The 20,799-nt window shown below is 37.4% G+C and overlaps 1 protein-coding gene across 3 annotated transcripts in view; it reads right to left on the bottom strand.

The window, feature by feature from the left end:
• Positions 1-20,799, bottom strand: part of ADAMTS20 (ADAM metallopeptidase with thrombospondin type 1 motif 20) — a 162,757-nt gene that overhangs the window by 24,809 nt on the left and 117,149 nt on the right. For all 3 annotated transcript variants that reach the window (XM_072765509.1, XM_072765508.1, XM_072765507.1), the window contains 8 exons: positions 16,608-16,775; positions 7,520-7,693; positions 7,275-7,445; positions 4,342-4,542; positions 3,620-3,749; positions 3,313-3,407; positions 3,133-3,227; positions 2,478-2,611 (listed from right to left, as the gene is read on the bottom strand). In XM_072765509.1, the coding sequence (XP_072621610.1) occupies positions 2,478-2,611; positions 3,133-3,227; positions 3,313-3,407; positions 3,620-3,749; positions 4,342-4,542; positions 7,275-7,445; positions 7,520-7,693; positions 16,608-16,775 (1,168 nt within the window). The remainder of the gene's footprint in view (positions 1-2,477; positions 2,612-3,132; positions 3,228-3,312; positions 3,408-3,619; positions 3,750-4,341; positions 4,543-7,274; positions 7,446-7,519; positions 7,694-16,607; positions 16,776-20,799) is intronic.

Here is a 20,799-nt window from a genome sequence, read left to right as displayed (position 1 = left end):
CCCTCTTCCTGACTTGCAGATGGTCATCCTTCTTGCTGTGTCTTCATATGGCACAGAGAGAGTTCTAGTGTCTTTTCCTCTTTTTATATTGGCATTACTCCCATCATGAGCACCCTACCTTCATGACCTCATCTAAACCTAATTATCTCTCCATAACCAAATATCATCACATTAGGGATTAGGGCTTCATCATATGAATGTCGGGAGACACGATTCAGTCCATAGTAACATATATGTTAGAGATTCACCTGACAGAATTTGATGATGGATTGCCTGTAGGTGGAGAGAAAGGGAGGAGCTAAGATGTTGCTAGATTGTAGCTGGAGTAATTAGGAGATTATAGGTACAATTTCCTGAGATAAAAATTTGGGATAGAGTAGATGTGGGAGGAAATACTGAAAGTACAGTTTTGGATACATTGAGTTTGAGATGCCAATTAGACATTGACGTGGGTGTGCTGAGTCAAGAGCTGAATACTGGAGTTTAGGGAAATAGTACACATTGGAGGTATACATTTGGGGCCATCATTTAGAATCTATAAATAGGATGAGATTCCCAAAGGGATGACTGTGTCCCAAGGCTCTTCAAGATTCAGAGTTGTGGAAGATGAAGAGTAACCAGTCAAGCCGAGAAAGACAGGAGAAAGTGGCCAGGACAGGAATCCAGTAAGATGAAAAGCAAGAATTGTCACTGGATTTTGAGAAATGGAGGTAGAATTGGTAACTTAAAAGGGAAGGTAAAGTTTGCTGGGCAAATGTTCTCAAACAGGTACAAAGTCATGAGACTAGAGCACAAGAGAAGGTTGCCTTCGGTGGGAGTGGGGATAGTCCACCCACCGTGAGTAGGAGGGAAGGAAAAGTATGTAGGTAAAGATTTGGGTAGGTTCTAGATGGGGTGGTGGTAGATTGTGGAAATGCTCTTCTAGTTTAGTTTGTTTTTTCCTCAGTGACATCGGAAGCAAGATTATTGGCAATGAGCTAATAAAGCGGAAGTGTTGGAAATTTTAGAAATTTGAAGCTAGAGGAGATGCTAGTTGGGCATTTAGGGGGATGGGGGTGGGAATGAACTAGTGAAGGGCAACAGGATTACTCAAGCAGCATGTAGCTTGGTATCCATGCATTTAAGGTGAGATCAGTCAGAGGGGCAGTATATAAGGCGCCACACTCATGTTTTATTACAAGCGCAGCACAGAGGAAATGTTTAATCAAGACTAAGTTCCCCTAAAAAAAAAAAAAAAGACTAAGTTCCCCTTATGTACTTAGCAATGCTACAACATTTGTATTAAACAACAACCCGTATTTATTGAGCATTTACTATATACAAGGCAATTAGTAGGTACGTTACAAGTATTATCCTTTAATCCTCGCCAGAGAGGAAAACAGAAGGAAACAAGAAAGAAAGAAAAAAAAAAAACCCTGAGAGGCAGTTTTCACTTTACAGATGAGGGAATTTAAGCTTAAAGAGATATGTCCAAGGTCACGTAACTGGTAAATGGATTCAAAGAATTTACTCCCAGTCAACTCCAGAGTCATTAACAACAGTATAATGTTTCCCCAGTTCAGTAACAGTAGGTGTTCAGTAAATAGAGGCTATTATTACTAACAAGAAGAGTTCATCATCATGTGTCTGTGATTTAGAGATTTTTTACTCATGCAATCCCTGCCTCAATAATTTTTTTTTTGCTTCTTTCTTTCTATAGTGTCTGCACCATGCTAGGTACTGGTGATTCAACTGCAATTTAAAGTTCCTGCTCCCGAAATGAACTTCTTTGCCTTTTCTTGTAGGAATGCAAGTTCCAGAATGGCAGGTTGCGTCGTGTTCAGTGTATATTAGGTTCCATAAATATGTTTTGATTTTACTATACTCTGAACTACTTCCTAGAAAGGCAGCAGGAATAGAAGCTGGGATCTGTGGGTGGGACTTTATCTCTCAAGGCCAGTTACTAACTCTATGAATTGGGACAAGTCACTTAAGTTTTATAAGTGTGTCTTAATTTCATCACTTGCAACAATGTGATGCAATTCTGCTTTAACTAGTACAGAAAAAAAGATCAAAAAAAAAAAAAAAGAAAGAAAGAAAGAAAAGAAAAGAAAAAAAGATCCAATGAGACAATTTATGGGAAAATACTTGACAAATTGTGACCTGAAACTAATGTTAATTATTATTGTAAGCCCTACAAAAGGCTTATACAACTATGTTGAAGATATTAGCTTCCTTGTCTTTAATGTGATTGAGGATTTTAAGGTAAAGGGTTTTATCTTGGAAGGGCAGCATCTTATCACTGCTGTTACCACTGCATTTTTATTGAGTCCCCGTAGTCCACGTCATTGCAAGAGAATTATGTAGCTGATAACTTCTTTTTAAAAAAATTAAGTAATTATTGCACAATGCTGGGCCCTTCTCTATACCCTGGCTACCCACATATTAGAATTTCACTAGCAAATAGAGATCTTTCATTTTAGAGATTCAGCACTTACTTTTAATTTGCATGGAATTGAGATCAATTCTTATTTTGCTGAAAACAGTGCGTCCAGCAGCCAGGTAGTCATTTTTACATGCACAGTCTTGCCTCCTACTTCCATTAAAAGGACATTCATATGGATTTTGTAGTCTGAAACAACATTAGAATATTTTTAGTATTAGATGGTAATCCCATCACGGAGCTAAATGGTAAACTTTGGAAGTGGGAAGGTAAAAGATGCGCTCTTTAATATTATAATGTAATTTAAATGAGAAAGAAGTAAAAACTACTCAAGATTAACATATAATCCTCAATGGGAAGTTCAAGAATGGTGTATGGAAAATAATTCAGCTATAGTTCTCAGTTCTCCTCACCTTTATTACTGGTATTAATTTTGTTTCTATTAAAATACACTTAGCTCCTAAACTCTTTTTTGTTGTTCCACAGCTCCCCCTCGGTATTTTTCTTAGTCAATCTGTGAGCATGTGTTAGTACTCAAGTATTTGTTATTCAACAGGCAGGGACAACATCTGGCTTAGGTCCTAATATTTCCACCTGCTCCTAAATTACTTGTCCCGCTTGTGAGATACTCAAGTATCACTCTGAAAGCTGGAACTTCTAATACTCTTGATGGACCATTACAATGCACGGATAAGCCAAAAATCTCCTACCTAACACCATACACTTCAGAGAAGTTGTCTTCTTCACCTTTGACCAATGATATATATTCCTTGGGGTTCTCTGAGTGCATGCCTGCGCAATAGATCTGGAGGGAAAATGCAAACATCTAGAAAAGCCATTTCCAGTCAGTGGCCAATGTTAAAATCAAATACAAACTGCTTCCAAAATACCTTTATTATTCTTCCGTTAATGTTGAGATCATAGTCGCCATCCTTGGTAATGTTGTTTTTCACTTGGATTTCTTTGCAGCTGGTGAATGTTTTACCTTCAAGGACAAGTGAATGTAACTTGTTGACATTGAACCAGTTACAAACAATAGCATGAATTTAGCTCACTCATACAAATATTATACTTGGAAAAAATAGGCATTTTGTTTTGCAGAGCATATGAGCACTACAAATATTTATTTTCAAACTTTAATTGAAACTTCCTAGGAACACTTACATATTTGGTAGATTTTTAAAATCGATTACTTACAGTCATTGATGTAACACCTCTTTTGAGCATTTGGTTTTAAACGCTTTAAACATAAGTTACTGGGCCAACCGTGTTCAGCCATGCATTCTACTCTTCTCTCCATTGTCCCAGCTCCGCAAGTCACTGAGCACTGTGAACAGGGTACAGTTTAATGGATCCATTACAGTATAATGGATAAAAGGCCAGGAAACCCATATTTCCTTCTCTCACACTAGGCCCCTTTGGAACAAACTGACGATCAACTATTTTGTATAGTTATAGCAACAGAATATAGTAAATACTTGATATGCATTAATTAGTGATGGTTATTAAGACTACAGAGTTTTTCCCTCATTGTTATATGCTAGGGTTGCAAAGTAACATTTACTTGCTCTCTATCAAATTGGCAATGGGATATAGTACCAATGACTTTCATTATTCATATGTTAGATCTATTTACTTCTTCATTTGATCAATAAATATTTCAGAAGCATCGACTCAAAATGCAAGCCATGCGCAAGGCTCTCTGAAGAACGGAAATCCAAGTTATTAGTTATGGTCCCTCCTTATAAACAGATTATCGCAAGCATAGAGAAAGAGATATTTAGGTAAGTAATTGAAAGTGGTTTTTATAGACAGAGGGGTAGGAGACTAGATCTGAGATCTAGTTAGACATGCAGATTACCAGGCATCCTACACCTAGAAGATCTCAAAGGGCTTTCAATTCATAACTATATACTGACCTTGCTCCATTTCCCCACTTTCCAAGTGGCCATATGCAAACAGCTCCTAAAATTGCATTTGTAAACCTGAGGGGAAGGCAGCACAGGACATTCTCGATAGTCTATAGGCCAAAGTTGATGAAGCTTATATTTCTCAGTAGGCCAGATTGCAATGCAATATGTAATCCTTTGTCGGTGACTAAATCCACAGTTACCTGCACACTGAAAAATATACGATTTTAAAGGGAGAAAAAGATGCCTTTAAATTTAACGAGGGCCTACTACTTGCCAGGTGGTTAATACATATTAAGCTACATCATCTCCACAATAATCTTATTTAATAGCCTAACTTACAGATGAGTAAATAAATGTTCAGAGATATTAGGTAACATTTCCAGATGTGTGCCAATAAATGGGAAGGATGCAGACTCAGGCTAGACTATCTACTGGTACTGCCTATGTTCTTTGGTTTTGTTTTCCATTACACTGCTAAAAACAGTTTAATTGGATAAAGCTTTATCTCCTGATAGGCACAGCTTCAGATAAATGGAACATATTAGGGGTTCTTACCTGAAATAAAGAACAGTTATGATACCCACCATTTGCTTCAACGTGGATGGAACTGGAGGGTATTATGCTGAGTGAAATAAGTCAATTGGAGAAGGACAAACAGTGTATGTTCTCATTCATTTGGGGAATATAAATAATAGTGAAAGGGAATATAAAGGAAGGGAAAAGAAATGTTGGGAAATATCAGGAAGGGAGACAGAACATAAAGACTCCTAACTCGGGGAAACGAACTAGGGGTGGTGGAAGGGGAGGAGGGCGGGTGTTGGAGGGGCATGGGTGACGGGCACTGAGGTGGACACTTGACGGGATGAGCACTGGGTGTTTTTCTGTATGTTGGTAAATTGAACACCAATAAAAATTAATTAAAAAAAAAAAGAACAGTTATGATTAACTTACTAGTAACTATATATGTTAGCATACATTTATCTTAATACACATAATGTGATGTATAATACCATTTGACTAAAATAACTAAGTGATAGATATAAATTAAAGAGCAAAAAATGGGCAAATCAATTTCTGCTTCCAGCAATAATGGAGCAACAAGAAATAAGTTACCTTCTAATATAAAGCAACAAAAACATCTGGTGAAAAGATAACAAACAATGGCTTTTCAGACACTAGACGTTGGACAATAAAGTGATACATGGGAGACATAAATAAAACAAGTAATCCTACAACTGCTCTCATCTGCTACCTTGAGAGAGCTTCCAGGTCTTGGAACAAGAAAAGGAAACACAAAGGGACAGCAGAGTTCTGACCTGTGCACACATACATGTGAGGACATCAAGTAAGGCCAAAGAATGAACCAACCAAAAGATAGAAATTACTGTATATGGTACTCACATGGGATGAAATATCATGCTTATTTTCTCCAGCCAGACTGGAAAACTTTATCTTCATGGGACAATAGGTATATTACTCAAAAGGGTCTTGCCACAGAGGAGAGGAATAATGTACCTTAGACTAAATAATGCACTGGCCTGACCTAACAAATCTTAAGAGCAAGACAAGAAAGGATCCAACTGTCTCCAGACAGAGTAACTTCATTCCAGAGTGAAGCTCATAATATGTGCATAGGAATCAAAACTATCCAGTAGGCAAAAAGATAAAATTCATGTCTAACATGAAATCAGGAAAATTTACGGGCATGCAAAGAAGCAAGAAATTATAACCCACAATGAGGAGAAAAACCCAGCTTTCAAAGCAGACCAAGGGGGTGAATGAAAACAGCCAACTAAGGATCTTTGAAAATTCTCTCCTCCATAAAAACAATGAAAAGTTAACCAAAGGTTTACAGTGGTCTGGGAAGCATTTATTTCAAAACAAGGCTAAGTCTCAGGATGAAGAAGGAGCTTTGTGGTGTTTTGACTTACCCTATACCCATTCTCCCCTAACTCCATAGCAGCCTTCAAAATCAATAGTCCTGCAAACACGGTGAAAACCAGCAGCCTGGCAGCCATAAGAGAGGTGGAACTGGGTTGGACATCCTTCAAAACTTCCTTCCCATAGAACTGTCATAATTTGAACTGTTTGATGGTCTTCTAGAAGATCCCCCTTGCAAGGCTGTCTTTATTTGACTTGACTCAGAGCTTGCCCAGTGCTAAAAGCCATTTCCCTAGGGGCATTTGTTGAGCCCAATTAAAGGCCACTGTTTAACTTTACAGCTTCCAGAACAGGGATAACAGTTTAGAACAAAAAACAGGCTAGTCAAAAAAGCTTAAAAGGAAAATCTGGGAAATGAAATATAACAGCTTTGAAAACCTCCAATATATTCATAGGAATCTGGAAACCTGTGGACATGCATGAGGTTGTGCGCATGTTCAGGGCTGCACACATGCTCAGGAAGCACCTGGGAAGGGCCTACACTCTCATCTCTGGCTGACATCCAGGCTATGCACAAAATCAGGACATTAAGCTTAAGAAAGAGCTGTCAACTTCCTGGCTGGGTGTTAAAGGTGCCTACGCCTTTTATTCTATCTGCATTGCCATTACTCTATCTGCACCATCCAACTGTCAGTGGTTTCATTCCCGCGATTGATATGCATATTGTTATCTATCCCCTTAGTCAAAAATTTTAAATGATTTTATTTATTTATTTGAGAGAAAGAGAAAGAGAGAGAGAGAGTAGGAGCAGGGGGAGGGACAGAAGGAAAGAGAGAAGCAAACTCCCCGCTGCGCAGGGAGCCAGATGTGGGGCTCAATCCCAGGACCCCAGGATCATGACCTGAGCTGAAGGCAAACTCTTAACTGACTGAGCCACTCAGGTGCCCCCCCACCCACTGTATTCCAATTTAGTGACACAGTTTCAACTGTGTCAAGTTTGAGACTCAGTTGTTGAGACTCTTTCCAGGATCAAAACTTCTAAACTTTCTTTGTCTTACCTGTGATGAGTCTCCTGTTACCACAATATACCTGCAGGAAGGGTTCGGGCACTCTTTGATGGAAAGAGGCCTGGTGGAAGGATCACAGAAACTCTCATTCACTTGACTGTTTTGTGCATCAGTGCACTTGACTTGCCGATGTGTCTCTTTTTGGTTACATGAAGTTGAACACTAGAAGTGCAATGACAGAATGAATAACACATTCTTTCATGCAATTCTTTGAAATTTTACTTGTCAGTACTCACGTTCAGCCACTCTCCTGCCACCCACTGGTACTGTATGCAGTCCTGGTGCCAACATTGCCGCTGAGAATAAGGCCGAGTGGATTGAGCACACATTTCTTCAGCCACCCGACCAACGCCTCTGAGTCTACAGTACACATCTCTTTGCTGAACTCCAGAGCCACAGGTCACAGAGCACTACAGAGAAGCCCAAATGATTTGAGCAATTAGCTAACAAATATCAGATTTCAGAAAGATAGCAAAATAGTGCCATGGCCTGTTTTCTTATTTCTTTTAAACATAGCCTGATATTATCAGGCATTAAGTAGAAAATACATGCAATTAGTATTTTTAAGACTCTCATCTATACAAATAGGCAAATAAATTTTCTTTATTTTGTAGTACTCCCTTAAGCCTTATGGAAACTATGACAAGCTGTATGACAAGTTATGTCAGACACTCCATCCCAATTGACAGCTCTCTATTCTCACTTAAATGTTCTTGATATCTTTAAAACTCATTGCACAATGAAACTATTCTACTATATTGCTTTTTTTTTTCAAAAAAAGATTTTATTTATTCATGAGAGACACAGAGAGAGAGAGAGAGAGAGAGAGAGAGGCAGAGACCCAGGCAGAGGGAGAAGCAGGCTCCATGCAGGGAACCTGATGTGGGACTCGATTCCGGGGCCTCAGGATCACACCCTAGGCCAAAGGCAGGTGCTAAACCACTGAGCCACCCAGGGATCCCCAACTACATTGCTTTTAAACATCATTTAAATTCTTAGACTATATGCATCATCTCCCTCAAAGGAATAATAATTTCCAAAATTGCGTTATATATTCATTTTTATACTTGCAGCACCTACGGTAGTTTGGGGACCCAAGTATTTGCTAATCTGCTGATTCATGATTATCTTTCAATGGACAAGTGTTTGGGGAAGCTGGTTGTATAAACCATAATAAACTTGGACCATCTTATCTTAGCCACCCCAGGTCTCATTTCTCTTCTGTGCACAAAGGAGATTTTGTATTATTTGCAAAATTTCAAAGAACGTTTCCATACATTTATTCCTGGTAACAGTTCAACCTCTGACAAGCAGTGCTGAAGACCTGAGACTCAGAGATGATAAGTCACTTACTTGAGCTCCTGCCTCTAGTTAGCAAAATGAAGCTCAGTTCTTCCTGACTCTAGATGCTGAGGTGTTATTGCGATGCCTGTGGGGGATGGAGAAGGATCTGGTAACCTCTCAGAGCGCTTGCTCCTCTAAAATGCTAGGTTCTATTACAACAGAGCTTGACTACAACCAAGAGCTGTGGTACCCACATCAATAAACTATGGAGAATGCCCAGGGTATTTATTTAATTTGCAAGCTTGGTTTTTTTATACTCTTTGTTATTTCAGAAGGGATGAGAAGTCCTACTGAGGAATATCTGTGGTCTCATCACTGTTCCCAGTTTTGATATTGTAAGGGTAAAAAAATCACGTCCTTTGGGGCACCTGGATGGCTCAATTGGTTAAGCATCCCACTACTGATCTCTGCTTAGGTTATGAACTCAGGATCATAAGATGGAGCTCCATGATGGGTTTCATGCTCTGTGTGGAGTCTGCTTGGGATTCTCTCTGCCGCTCCCCTTGTTTGTGTGCAAAAATGCGCTCTCTCTCTCTGTCTCTCTTTGTCTCTCTCAAAAAAATAAATGAATAAATCTTTAAAACAAATCAGGTCCTTCACCAAGTTCTATGTTTCTGCAGGAGTCTCAGAGGGACAAACTTCTTTTTCCACAACAACAAATGTATATCTGCAGCATATGGGTTTACCATGAATGAAAAATTTTTAAGATCCCACAAAAGCTAAGAACTTGGCTCACTTGTAGACTTGAATCCCTCATACAAACTGTTGTAGCATTTTACTCTAAATGCATTTGACAATTTAGTTTTCTATTTTGTGGGTATAAGCAGTAACCACTGACTTGAAGAGAGTTTATATATATTTTTTAACCTATGAAGAACAGTCTTACCTACATAGCTTACATTTACCTTCATTGTATGCTTAGGCAGTTGAATTTTGCCCCCATTGAGTGTTTTCACAAAAAAACAGCTCCATTGCATGGAGACAACAATAATTTAGTGTGTGTTCTATGCTAGACACAATATTAAGTAGACTAAAATGTCTGGATGTAGTTTAGCTTATCTGAACCTCTTGTGAAAATATTTAGCCTATAAAATAAGGCTCCTGCAAACATTTTCCAGGGATAATTTCAGAAATATAAACTACATTTGGAAAACTTCCTACCTCTAAACCTGGAAAAATATAATTCACAAATCATAGCTTAGCAAGAAGTTCTAGCAGACAAATATAATTTTCTAAAATTCAATAAACCACAAGCGTTCACTGGTCCTTCTTTGGTCACAGCACATGTTTAGAAAAATCTTCTGTGACCATGGGTAACTACTATTACGGACCTCTTCCTTTCCCTTTCCCTATTATGGAAAAAAAAAAAAAAAAGGTCTACTACTTGGAAGAAAACAAGTAACTTCTTGTTTTACAGTTTTTTTAAAGATAAGAGTACAAAAAAGTAAACTGATGCAACTTTAGATTTGAACAGAAAAGATAATATATGGCTTAAATGAAATATTTCTTAACCCAATGACATCAATAACCTTAACTGCCAGATCCAACAAAAAGGTTTCAAATCTTTTTCTTAATCTCACCGACACATTCAGCAGCATTGATCACTTTCTGTTGAGCCACTCTGGCTTTTGTGATTGAAATCCCTTCAGGTTCTACTCTGCTTTTCTTAGATTGCTCCTTCTCAGAGTCCTTAACTGACTCTATTTTCTCAGTTAAGCCTTAAATGTTAGCATATCCCGGGATTCTGGTTTTTTTATTTTAAGATTTATTTATTTATTTGAGAGAGAGAGAGAGAGAGGCAGAAATGGTGAGAGAAAGCACAAGCGGGCAAGAGAGGGAGAAGCAGACTCCCCCACTGAGCAGGGACCCCATTGTGGGCTCCATCCCAGAACCCTGGGATCATAACCTGAGCCAAAGGCAGACACTTACCCAACTGAGCCACCCAGGCGCCCTTGGGATTCTGTTTATGACCTGCTTCTCTTTATACCCCCTGAGCACTCTAAGCAATTTCTTCAATTTTCTTTTCTTTTTTTTTTTTTTTTAAGATTTTATTTATTCATAGACACAGAGAGAGAGAGAGGCAGAGACACAGGCAGAAGGAGAAGCAGGCTCCATGCAGGGAGCCCGATGCGGAACTCGATCCCGGACCCCAGGATCACACCCCAGGCTGCAGGCAGCACCAAACCGCTGCGCCACTGGGGCTGCCCAATTTCTTCAATTTTCTAAATCTGTTCTCTCCAGCCTTGATCCTAATTCTGACCTTGGCATTTACATTTGCATGTGCTTACAAGAATGTTTTATGTATTTACAGAAATCTCATGTGTCTTCTATGTAGATATGTCAAAAGCACCTCAAAATGCAACATTTCCAAAGCAGAACCTTTGCCAGGCCAGGTCCCCTGCGGTGATGGATGCTGTGAAGATATGATTAACTCACTCTTCGGTTGAGTGACTTCTAGAATGAATTCTCAAGGTACACCTCTACCTCTAAAATATGCATCCTGATTTAAGAGCTTCATAGAACATACTTATAAGCATGTTATACATTAGCTTTTTTTAAAGTCCAGATATCTAATATGAAAACTATAATTACAACACAAACGACTGAATGCACTAACTCATCAACACTGCATAATTTAATTTAGACAGGAAAAATAAGCCAAATATCCTATTTATATGTGATATACTATAACATTGCATGGACTGGCACTTGAAAGACTTGACAGCGGAATTGGAGAAGGTGAACTTTAGCCAATCCATGGGTACTGTAGCTATTTTAGCTACTGTAGAGTGGGCTTAAAGAACCATTAGAATGTGCATTGCAAAAATAGGTTCATCAAACTGCTATTTCATAAATTATTTAAAATGCAAATAGTGAAGTCTTCTCTCTTGATGCATTATTTATTAGTTCTTATTAACAGATTTAGGTTTTGATTTCCTCATAGTTATTTGGAACTATGGTTTAATCCAAGTGAGTCAATAATGTAGCAGTAGTATTAGCAACAACAGAGCATTTGGAATTAGGAAATACTCTAGGAATATGTAACTTCAGTTTCTCTTCAATTTTGAAATTCCTTTTCACAGTTATAGTAAATGAATAGCCATCAAACCTACCCGTACTTACATACCTTTAATCTGGGTACATTTGACTACATCCTGAGAGCAGTCATTCCATTTCTGGGTGACTTTAAAGTTAGCAAATACCTATATTGAACTGAAATATTCTTATTTAAACATTTATCCATTGTCCAGAATCTGTCCCGCTTTCCAACACAAAACAAATACATATTCACTTTCATGTGAGAAAGTATGAAGCTGTAAGGGGTGACTATTTTATGAGCAATAGGAGTTGAGCAATAAAATCAAGAAATGCGAGTCCAGCACACTGACATTATAAAGCTGCTAAATCAAACTTAAAACCGGTGACCTAGTTTTGTTATGTAAAGAAGAAATATCTTTGAATTTAAGCCTCGAATCATCAGGGCTTTTCTTACTTGGAGTAGGACACAGTGGAACAGACATAGAATAGTTGAAACCATTTGATTATACTTCTCAGGGGATTTGGTAATTTGTCAAGACTTTTTTTTAAAGATTTTATTTATTTATTCATGAGAGACAGAGAGAGGCAGAGACACAGGCAGAGGGAGAAGCAGGCTCCATGCAGGGAGCCCGACGTGGGATTCGATCCCGAGTCTCCAGGATCACGCCCTGGGCCAAAGGCAGGCGCTAAACCGCTGCGCCACCCAGGGATCCCGCATACTTTTTTGACATAAGCTTGCAGTGAATTCAATACAACACAGAAATTACATTTCTGTTGAATGCATTACCATGGGATGCAGTGACAATCTACAATTGTTAACTTTGGGTGCCCTGGTAGGAGTGGCAATAAGTTGCTAAGGAAATATTAAAAAAAAAAAAAAAGGAAATATAAGGATAGGCTGATGTATAATGATAATAAGGAAATAATTATGACAGCAACTATTGTAAGGAGAGCTTAAGCACACCTGTGTTCAAATGCTTCCCCCCACCACCACTCACACAATTTTAGTCTGTGACCTGTATAAGCTACTTGGCCCCATAGCTGTTGCTTTCTCATCTCCGCACAAGGTCAGGAAGCAACTGTCCCTTATTGCTCCCCTCTTCTTCCCATTTCTTCACTTTTCTGGCAGAGATAAAGTTATGTCTGCCTTGAAACGTTTCTTGATACATGCCTTAAACCAGAGAGTTAGTCATCTCAGCCCACTCAAAGAAAGGCCATCGTAAGTATCAAGAAAGAGGAGAAACGAAGAGAGTGAACAGACAGCATAGAAATGTAAGAACAGAATTGTTGGCACCAGCCAGAAGGGATTGAGAAGCACAGTTTACTCAGCCCCAGAGCAAAAAAAGACATTCCCCCTGTCCTGTGGCTCCAGCCTCTCTTCACTGGTAGAAACATCACTTAGGAAGAGGATCTGGGCTCTTGGTCAGTGGCTGTGGAAACTCAATTAAGATTTACTATCTTTCTAGGTTATAAGTGATAATATATGTATATATCAGAAATTTCTGAAAATATATAAATATGGACTTATGTACTTTGAAAATACAGAAAATATGGAATTAGAGAAATACAAAATCACTTAAAATGCTAACAGCATCGAGTTTCAAAAATTTTTTTTTCGGGGGCTTTGGGAGAAGGGGACATTAGCTAATAGATTTGTGAGATTTTGGAACTTCTCTCACCTTTGGTTCCAGCTCTGATCTTAAACTTGTAGAAAGAAAATTATGGGTCTCAGAGAAGGGGAACGAGGCAAATGGTTGGTATCACATGACTCTAGATTCAACAGAGTTGAGTGAGATCCCTCAGGCTGTCTTTCTAAGTTGTCCAACAGAAGTGTCATGATCAAGAGGAGGCAAGAATGCAGGACTTTTTTTTTTTTCCCCTTGAGCATAAAAATTACATTTGGATGGTTCAGTAACCAAGTAGATGGAGCATGAGACAATGAGTACTTGAGCACCATTCTGGCCTTAAAAACTTGAATATACAAGTAAAGCTAGTATTCCCAAATAGGTAAAATTAAGTTTAAAAAAAAAAAAAAAGAAACAAACAAACAAAAAGCCTTTCTGGTTTCAGAAAGTGGAGGGAATTCTTTTTTAAATGATTCCAGTATTTACTTTGCCTCTAAAGATATACAGCTGGAGCCGGGGGATAAATGGCCCCATATACCAATGCTTGTTTCTGCTTAGCAGCAGTCACTGACATGCATTACTAAATCCTTTCATTGAAAAATGATATCAAATACCAAATGAAGAGCGCTACTTCAAAACTCATTTGAGCACCTCTGTGGTCACAATTTGCTAAATGAGTCTTTCCATTTGAGGTATAATGTAAAATAGTAATAAAATGAAATTATTTTATAGTGAGTGATTATACTAAAGCAATGTTACAATTTATACAGTCGGAACAACGTAGCAACCAGTGATTATCTCGTATCTGCCTCTGAAATTACACTTCTGTTGAATATATTATTATATGTAGTGCAGTGACAGCCTGCAATTGTTAACTTCATGTGGGTACTTTTTATAGAATAAATCAAAAGCCAACGACTTCACAAATGGTCATTTGTTTCTGGCAGAGATTTGAGGACTGTGTGGGTGTCTGAAGCTAATTTCTATGACAAGGAAAACCAATTCAAAGAGAAGAAAGCAGACTCTGTACAAAAGCATCTGTGTTTTTTAACAGTCCTTGAATATTCATATCTATGTCTTAGAAACCTCTTAAACATGCTCACTTAAGTGAGTCTTATATCATTTTATACTTGGTGGTAAGCCAAGGCCAATTTGTTAGCACTGATGATTGATTCACTGTTGTGGGGCTGGAGGTCAAGGATCAGAAAGCGTCCCTCGTGAAAACTGATCACAGCAGCTGCAGCAGCTGCATAGCAGCAAGGGGGGATCCTGGGGATCAACAGGAATCCTGGTGGCCAAGATGCAAAAATTCTCTCCCTCTTCCACACGCCGGATGGCCCCCGCCACACCGCCCCGTGGTCCCTGGATGATGTCAGATTTAAGAAGTCTCTGCCACAGGCTGGGTTCACTAACTTTACAGCATTTCAGCCTTATGGGAAAGGCACTTTGCCATAATTCGGGCACATCTGGACCCAGATAAAGTGAGGCAAACTCTGATTTTACTCAGCAAACCACAATATGACAAATATATAAATTAAGAGTTAGAAAGTATTTTGGGCAACTAAATTACAATATTCAAGTTAAGAAATACTTAACTAGATGCGAAGTTAGGTGCTTAGTGAACAAGTTACCCATTGTCCCTGAGATTCAGTGGCCTGAGACAAGGGTGAAGAAGTAGGCACGGGTTAGGTTGTAGACTTACCATGTAAAGACAATGGTCAATCACAGAAGATAATAAGAGACACAATGATATCTAAGTTATTTTAGAGCTCACACTTCATGCAAATAAATAATGGCAAAAAGACATAGAGGGAGGCCATTGTCCACCTGGGAAGAGGTGATGAACTAGACTGGAGTGTCTGCAAGGAGACTCAAGAGTTATTTTGAAGGAGAATTGGAAGAATTTGTTGAGTCACTGACTGCAGGGTCAAGAGAGAAAGAGACAGAAGGATCCAGTGTTTCCTTCAGAATGATCCAGTGTTTTTTTCTTAAACAACTTAGTATGTAGTGGTGGTACTTACGAAATAAAATAGGTTTGTGGGAAATCTTTGAAATCGTGGCCTGTGCTAAAGCATGAAAAATCATTTTATTACCTTACCAAAATTCAATGTCAAAGCAAATGCTCATGATATATGTTTGTGTGTGTGTGTGGGAGGAGGATGAAAACAAACATGTTTTCCCCCAGTTTTCAGTCAAATATTAAGCACTATTCTGAACCTATGAACACTTGACAGAGTCTGTCTCTTCTACAAAGAAACCTGAGATGCTCAACTTGGAAGCATTTTATTCAGGAACAATGACAGGCCAACAGTGCCACTCAGAAGTCGGTGCCCTGTACTGAGGCTCTAACCTCACAGAGTAAATGTGACTTAGGAACCCAGGGGGACCTCACTTCTTCTAGATCCTCTCTGAACCCCTATCTTTAATAGACATTCACTACAACATCACACAAAAGCAAGGAATCTGCATCAGCAGAGGAGAGGTTTTCCTTCCATTCTCAGAACTATGCCCTTTTAGAAATGGCTAAGCACCCTGAGGTACTGCTGAAAGCAGCCAGACAGCCTAACCCCACTGAAATCAGGCCCCCAGAAATTTTTCTAGTGACGTTTCCAACTTCATTCAGGGATTTTACCTCTTTGCTACTGCCCAAGCTGGTCTTTGCTTGACAGTCATGATCAAATGCATGCCACTCTCCATTTAGATTTTGAGCTTTTTTCCCTGAGTATGCCAGGGCACCTATCAATCACCCTCCTTTTATAAACTGAGTCCTCAGTCTGGATCTCATGTATATATCAGCTTCATTTTTTTTTTGCTGAGTCTTTCCAAGTGTGTCTACTCTAGCCTTAGACTAGCCCAGGCTACCTAGTTCTGACATGTCCCTAACTCTTAACTCCAATTATGATGCTGTTTAGAACTTACCAGTCCCTTCTCCAACATGTAACCTTAGCTCAAATCTAAGACTTTGGTGTGGAAATACGGCAGTTATTAAATATCTTATTATCTATACTTTACTTTTAGACTACCTGGAATAATATTATGATTATAAGTAGATCCCCACCCCCCTGGTATTCAGGAACAGAATTTCTTGTAAAGTTTACAGTCACAAAAAAAAAATCAACCAACGATTCATTATTTAACTATAGACTTAGCAATTGTGTTAACATTGTACATTAATTCAGAGCATGGTGCAAAAAAATGTGTAACAGAATAAAACACACTTTAGTGGAGTAAAGCTGTCATGATTATTGAGACAGAGAATGGAGATTTTCTTTGTAAGCACAAAAATACATTTATAATTATAAAATACATCACATACCTCCTTCCATCTATTGGCTTTCCATGAAGGGCATCTGACAGATCTACAAGCTTTGTGAGTTCGAGGTTTCTGTAGATGACTGCAGTATTTTTCTTCTAATTTCCCTTGGAACTGGTCAACGCAAAGCACCTCACGGTACTTTAAACCTTTACCACAAGAAGCTGAGCACTAGAAAATAAACATGAATGCACTTGATTAATTTTATCTTGACTAATTTATCTTCAAAATGTAGATTTAAAAAGCAATCAAAACATCATTGCTTTGATGTTTTCATTAAGATATACTTTGATATTTTTAACTAGAGAGAATTTATAATTTGTCTTTCTGCCCTGGACTACCAGAAGATGTTGATGCCATAAGGTATCCATTAATTCCACAAAAAGTACTGATTGTCTACAGTATACCAAGCATTTTTCTGGTACATAAATGTTTTAGATCTTTTAAGGTTAAAGCTAACTCCTGTTATCACACATAATCATTTAATTTTAATTTTATATGATCACAACCTATTCTATTTTTAATCCCATGTTTCCCTTACTTCAAAGTACATGTTGGATGTTTAAAAAAATGCAATGATTTCTCAATACAGGGATTGAGAAAGGAAAAAAATTATTTTTTTAAGTCCAATTCAGTTCAGCCTTGTTTTTTTTCATCAATCTGGGGAAATATCTCTCTGTACCATCAACCCTCCAATATATTCAGTAAGAAAAAAATATATGTATAATCTCTGTAAAGATATAAGTGAAATAATAATATGACTTCATTTTTCAGCCAGTTGCCATTTAATAAGTAAGGCCAGTGCAATGTAGTGGAAAGAGCTTGGGCTCTGGTATTGAAAACCAGATCTACCTCTTACTACTTGGGTGATTCTAGGCAGATATCATCATCTGTCCAAGATTCTGTTTCTGCATGTACAAATGGAGATAATAACACCAATATTACAGGTTCATTATGAAGATGAGATAAAGAATATGAAAGGTCTAATCTGGACCTATTAAATGTGGTGCATCCTCACTAAATATTAGCTTCCTCTTCTACTGTTGTCATTTATGTAGTCTCAGGATGTTGGCAATTTTCAGCATGATATATGTACCAGAGAAAAGTTAAGCAAAGACATGGATTCCAGACAACTCCTCTCATACCTCTAAGACAGCTGTTCACATATGGTTTCATTTAGAAACATATACTGAGTTCAGAGAACATCAGATAATATATTATACATTTTATCTACTAGTTCAAAGGCTGTTAGACTTTCTAATACAGACTATTAGATGCTTAAAATATTTTAAATCAAAAAATAATTGGGAGATAATTTATCTTTTTATATTATCTGCAATATTATATCTCATTCGTGTAGCCAATTAATTTAATACAGGGCCTTGATTATTAGGATTTATTACCATATCCAAAATGTTATCTTTAACACAGCTTTACATGTCACTTAGAACATACTTTATTCTGTGAAAATCTCTAAGGGATCTTTGTAACTTGTACTGAGTATACATTCTTTCCTACTGACCTTCTCTTTTGGATCTACCTATATGCTCTATTCTCCTGACTTGATACTTTTCTGTTTCTTGACTTCCCTGTCTATTTTTCAAAGAGTAAGGCATGTTTTACACCAAAGACATCACTTATTATTGAGTATCAAGCATATATTCATCAAGAAATATATATACATATTCACACAAGGAAAAAATGGTATTCTCCTTAGGTATACATTATTTTTTCTAACCTTCATGATCTTTAAAACAGAAGAATATTCATTACTCTTCTTTGTAGCCCTTTTTAAAAAATAAGCATTACTGTGAATATTTAAGCTCAACACAGTTGGTCTTATGGAAGATGTAAAAATATTTAGTATCTTATTCATTCTGTGAATATTATTGCATTTCTACCATAAACCAAGAGTTGCAGACACAGACTCATTAAACATCTCATGCTTTTGCCCTTGATTTATTCTCAAAGTGCTTATAATCTATAATTTTCCAGCATGTGCCATTGATTAAATGAACAATACCAAAGTGGATCTTAGATAATATTAAGCCCAATAAGATCATGAAAAACACAAGACATAAAGGCCATGAAAATAATACAATAAAAATTATGGATTTAAGAAATTCTGAAAAGTAGCCATTCCTTTCTGGGATGTTTGATAAGTTCTCAAGGAGAAAGTGATATTTAAACTCAGTTTTGAAGAAGAAGGCTTGTTGATGGAAAAGATGGACAGTCATATATTTGTTTAATATCCTTATTTGGACATTGCCCACATGTCTGTTTTGTAAAATTCTCAGGTTCTGACAGTGCCAAGAATCAAGAGTCCAAGAATCACACCATAACTATGCAGTAAATTATTGATATTTCTGATAAGAATGACCAATTCACTTACAAAACTATGTAATATAAGAGGGGATACTGAAGATTCTTCTTTAGATTCAGCAATATATTTCTGCTATGAGCAGTTATCTACAAATGGAATGTAAACTCATACATTGATAGTGTACTTGCAGTATACTATCAAAGTCAAGATTATTTTTCACAAGATTGAATAGTGTCTCCTACTCTAACTCAAGATCATCTTTCTTTCTCTTCTTTATTATTCTAATCTTTAACCAAAACTATTATTAAATGTAATTTTAAATATTTTTTCTCAAAAAATGACAATAGCTGGGGCATCTGGGTGGCTGAGTGGTTGAGCATCTGCTCAGGATCCTGGAGACCCAGGATTGAGTCTCACATCGGGCTCCCTGCACGGAGCCTGCTTCTCCCTCTGCCTGTGTCTCTACCTCTCTTTGTGTGTCTCATGAATAAATAAAATTGTTTAAAAAAATAACAATAGCTCTTATCTTCAAAAATAGTCAGAATTTATATTCTTGTTTTTTTGAGCCACTAAATTTCAGTCAACATACTTTTCTGACCTTATATTCTGTTACTTTTCAACATGCAGCTTTGTTCCACTTAGGCATAATGTATTCACTCAACAAGAGTGCCTAATTCATGTTATTTCCTTTTACCTCAACCAATCACTTCCCCTGGTGCTTTCTAAATGTGACTTATCCTTAAAGCTTTAAGTCAGTCCCATGTCTAAGGTAAATACATATCAATCTTTCACTCCTCTGAACTCTTCTGAATCTCACTGGTTTTTAGCACTTCATCATTTTCTGCTTTTGTCACATGCTTTATCTACCCAGACTTCTGGAGGTCAAGGACCTTTTAGAGATTACTCATATCACCCACAAAATGGCAGGGACAATAAATATTGGCTGATTAATTGATGTTGATACTTAGTGTAAGCAATTCTTATTTGTTTTTGTTAAACTCGAAAGTAATTTATTAAAACATTTTAAATTCCTTGAAATATATTTATTGGCTTATAAACACAAGGCTTCTCTAGGAAAGATAGACAAAAAGTGCAAAATTACAGAACTGGAAAATAAATTGTGCTTGGTCACACTTGTAAAGTAGAGCTTTCATTCCTCAAACTTTGAAGAGGAGTAAAAACATTATCTTATGTCTGATGAATTCCATGTGAGGATTTAAGTAAAAGAGAACATGCAAAGAATTATGTTTTAGCTGGAATGAGGTAGTCATAAAGTAAATAACCAGTGAAATCCTACCCTCTTTCTCTCAAACCACAATACGTGCTGAGTTGTAAAGATACTACAAAATAGCTCACTTGATAGGGTACTCAAACATTACAATTCTTTTTTCTGGTATCCCAGCGATTTTGTTTGTTTTTTTCTCTATTTTATATTCCTGATGCCATCCAACTCCCGTGAGATTTTATTAACTCTGTATATTTTCCAGCATTCTTGTCAAAAGAATTCTTAAAAATCACCACTATTGTCCTTAGTTGACATAGTCTTAAATTCTGAGATGTATTTTCACGAGTACCATGGAACAGTAGATAGAGGATACAATCTACTTCAGAAGTAGTGACATTAAATACAACTAACCTGAACTGACTATTCCTGTAAATTAGGTGAGGACAAATGTCTACTTAAGGAAAAGAGAACATTTGAAACAAATGTAGAATTCCCAAGCCTTAGAAATGCAACAGAATCTCAAGAATTGTGCAGGTTGGATGGCACTTTCAATTCCAAGATGGAATTTTGGAGTTAATCATTCTAATATGCTTAACTTTGGAACAAGTCTATTCTTGTTTTTAAAGTTGTACATAATTCCAGAATAA

The sequence above is a fragment of the Vulpes vulpes genome, chromosome 8 (assembly GCF_048418805.1).
Source record: "Vulpes vulpes isolate BD-2025 chromosome 8, VulVul3, whole genome shotgun sequence".
In the NCBI taxonomy this organism is placed as follows: Eukaryota; Metazoa; Chordata; class Mammalia; order Carnivora; family Canidae; genus Vulpes; species Vulpes vulpes.
The sequence above is the reverse complement of the archived record's forward strand: the minus strand, read 5'-3'. Positions and strand labels throughout refer to the sequence as shown.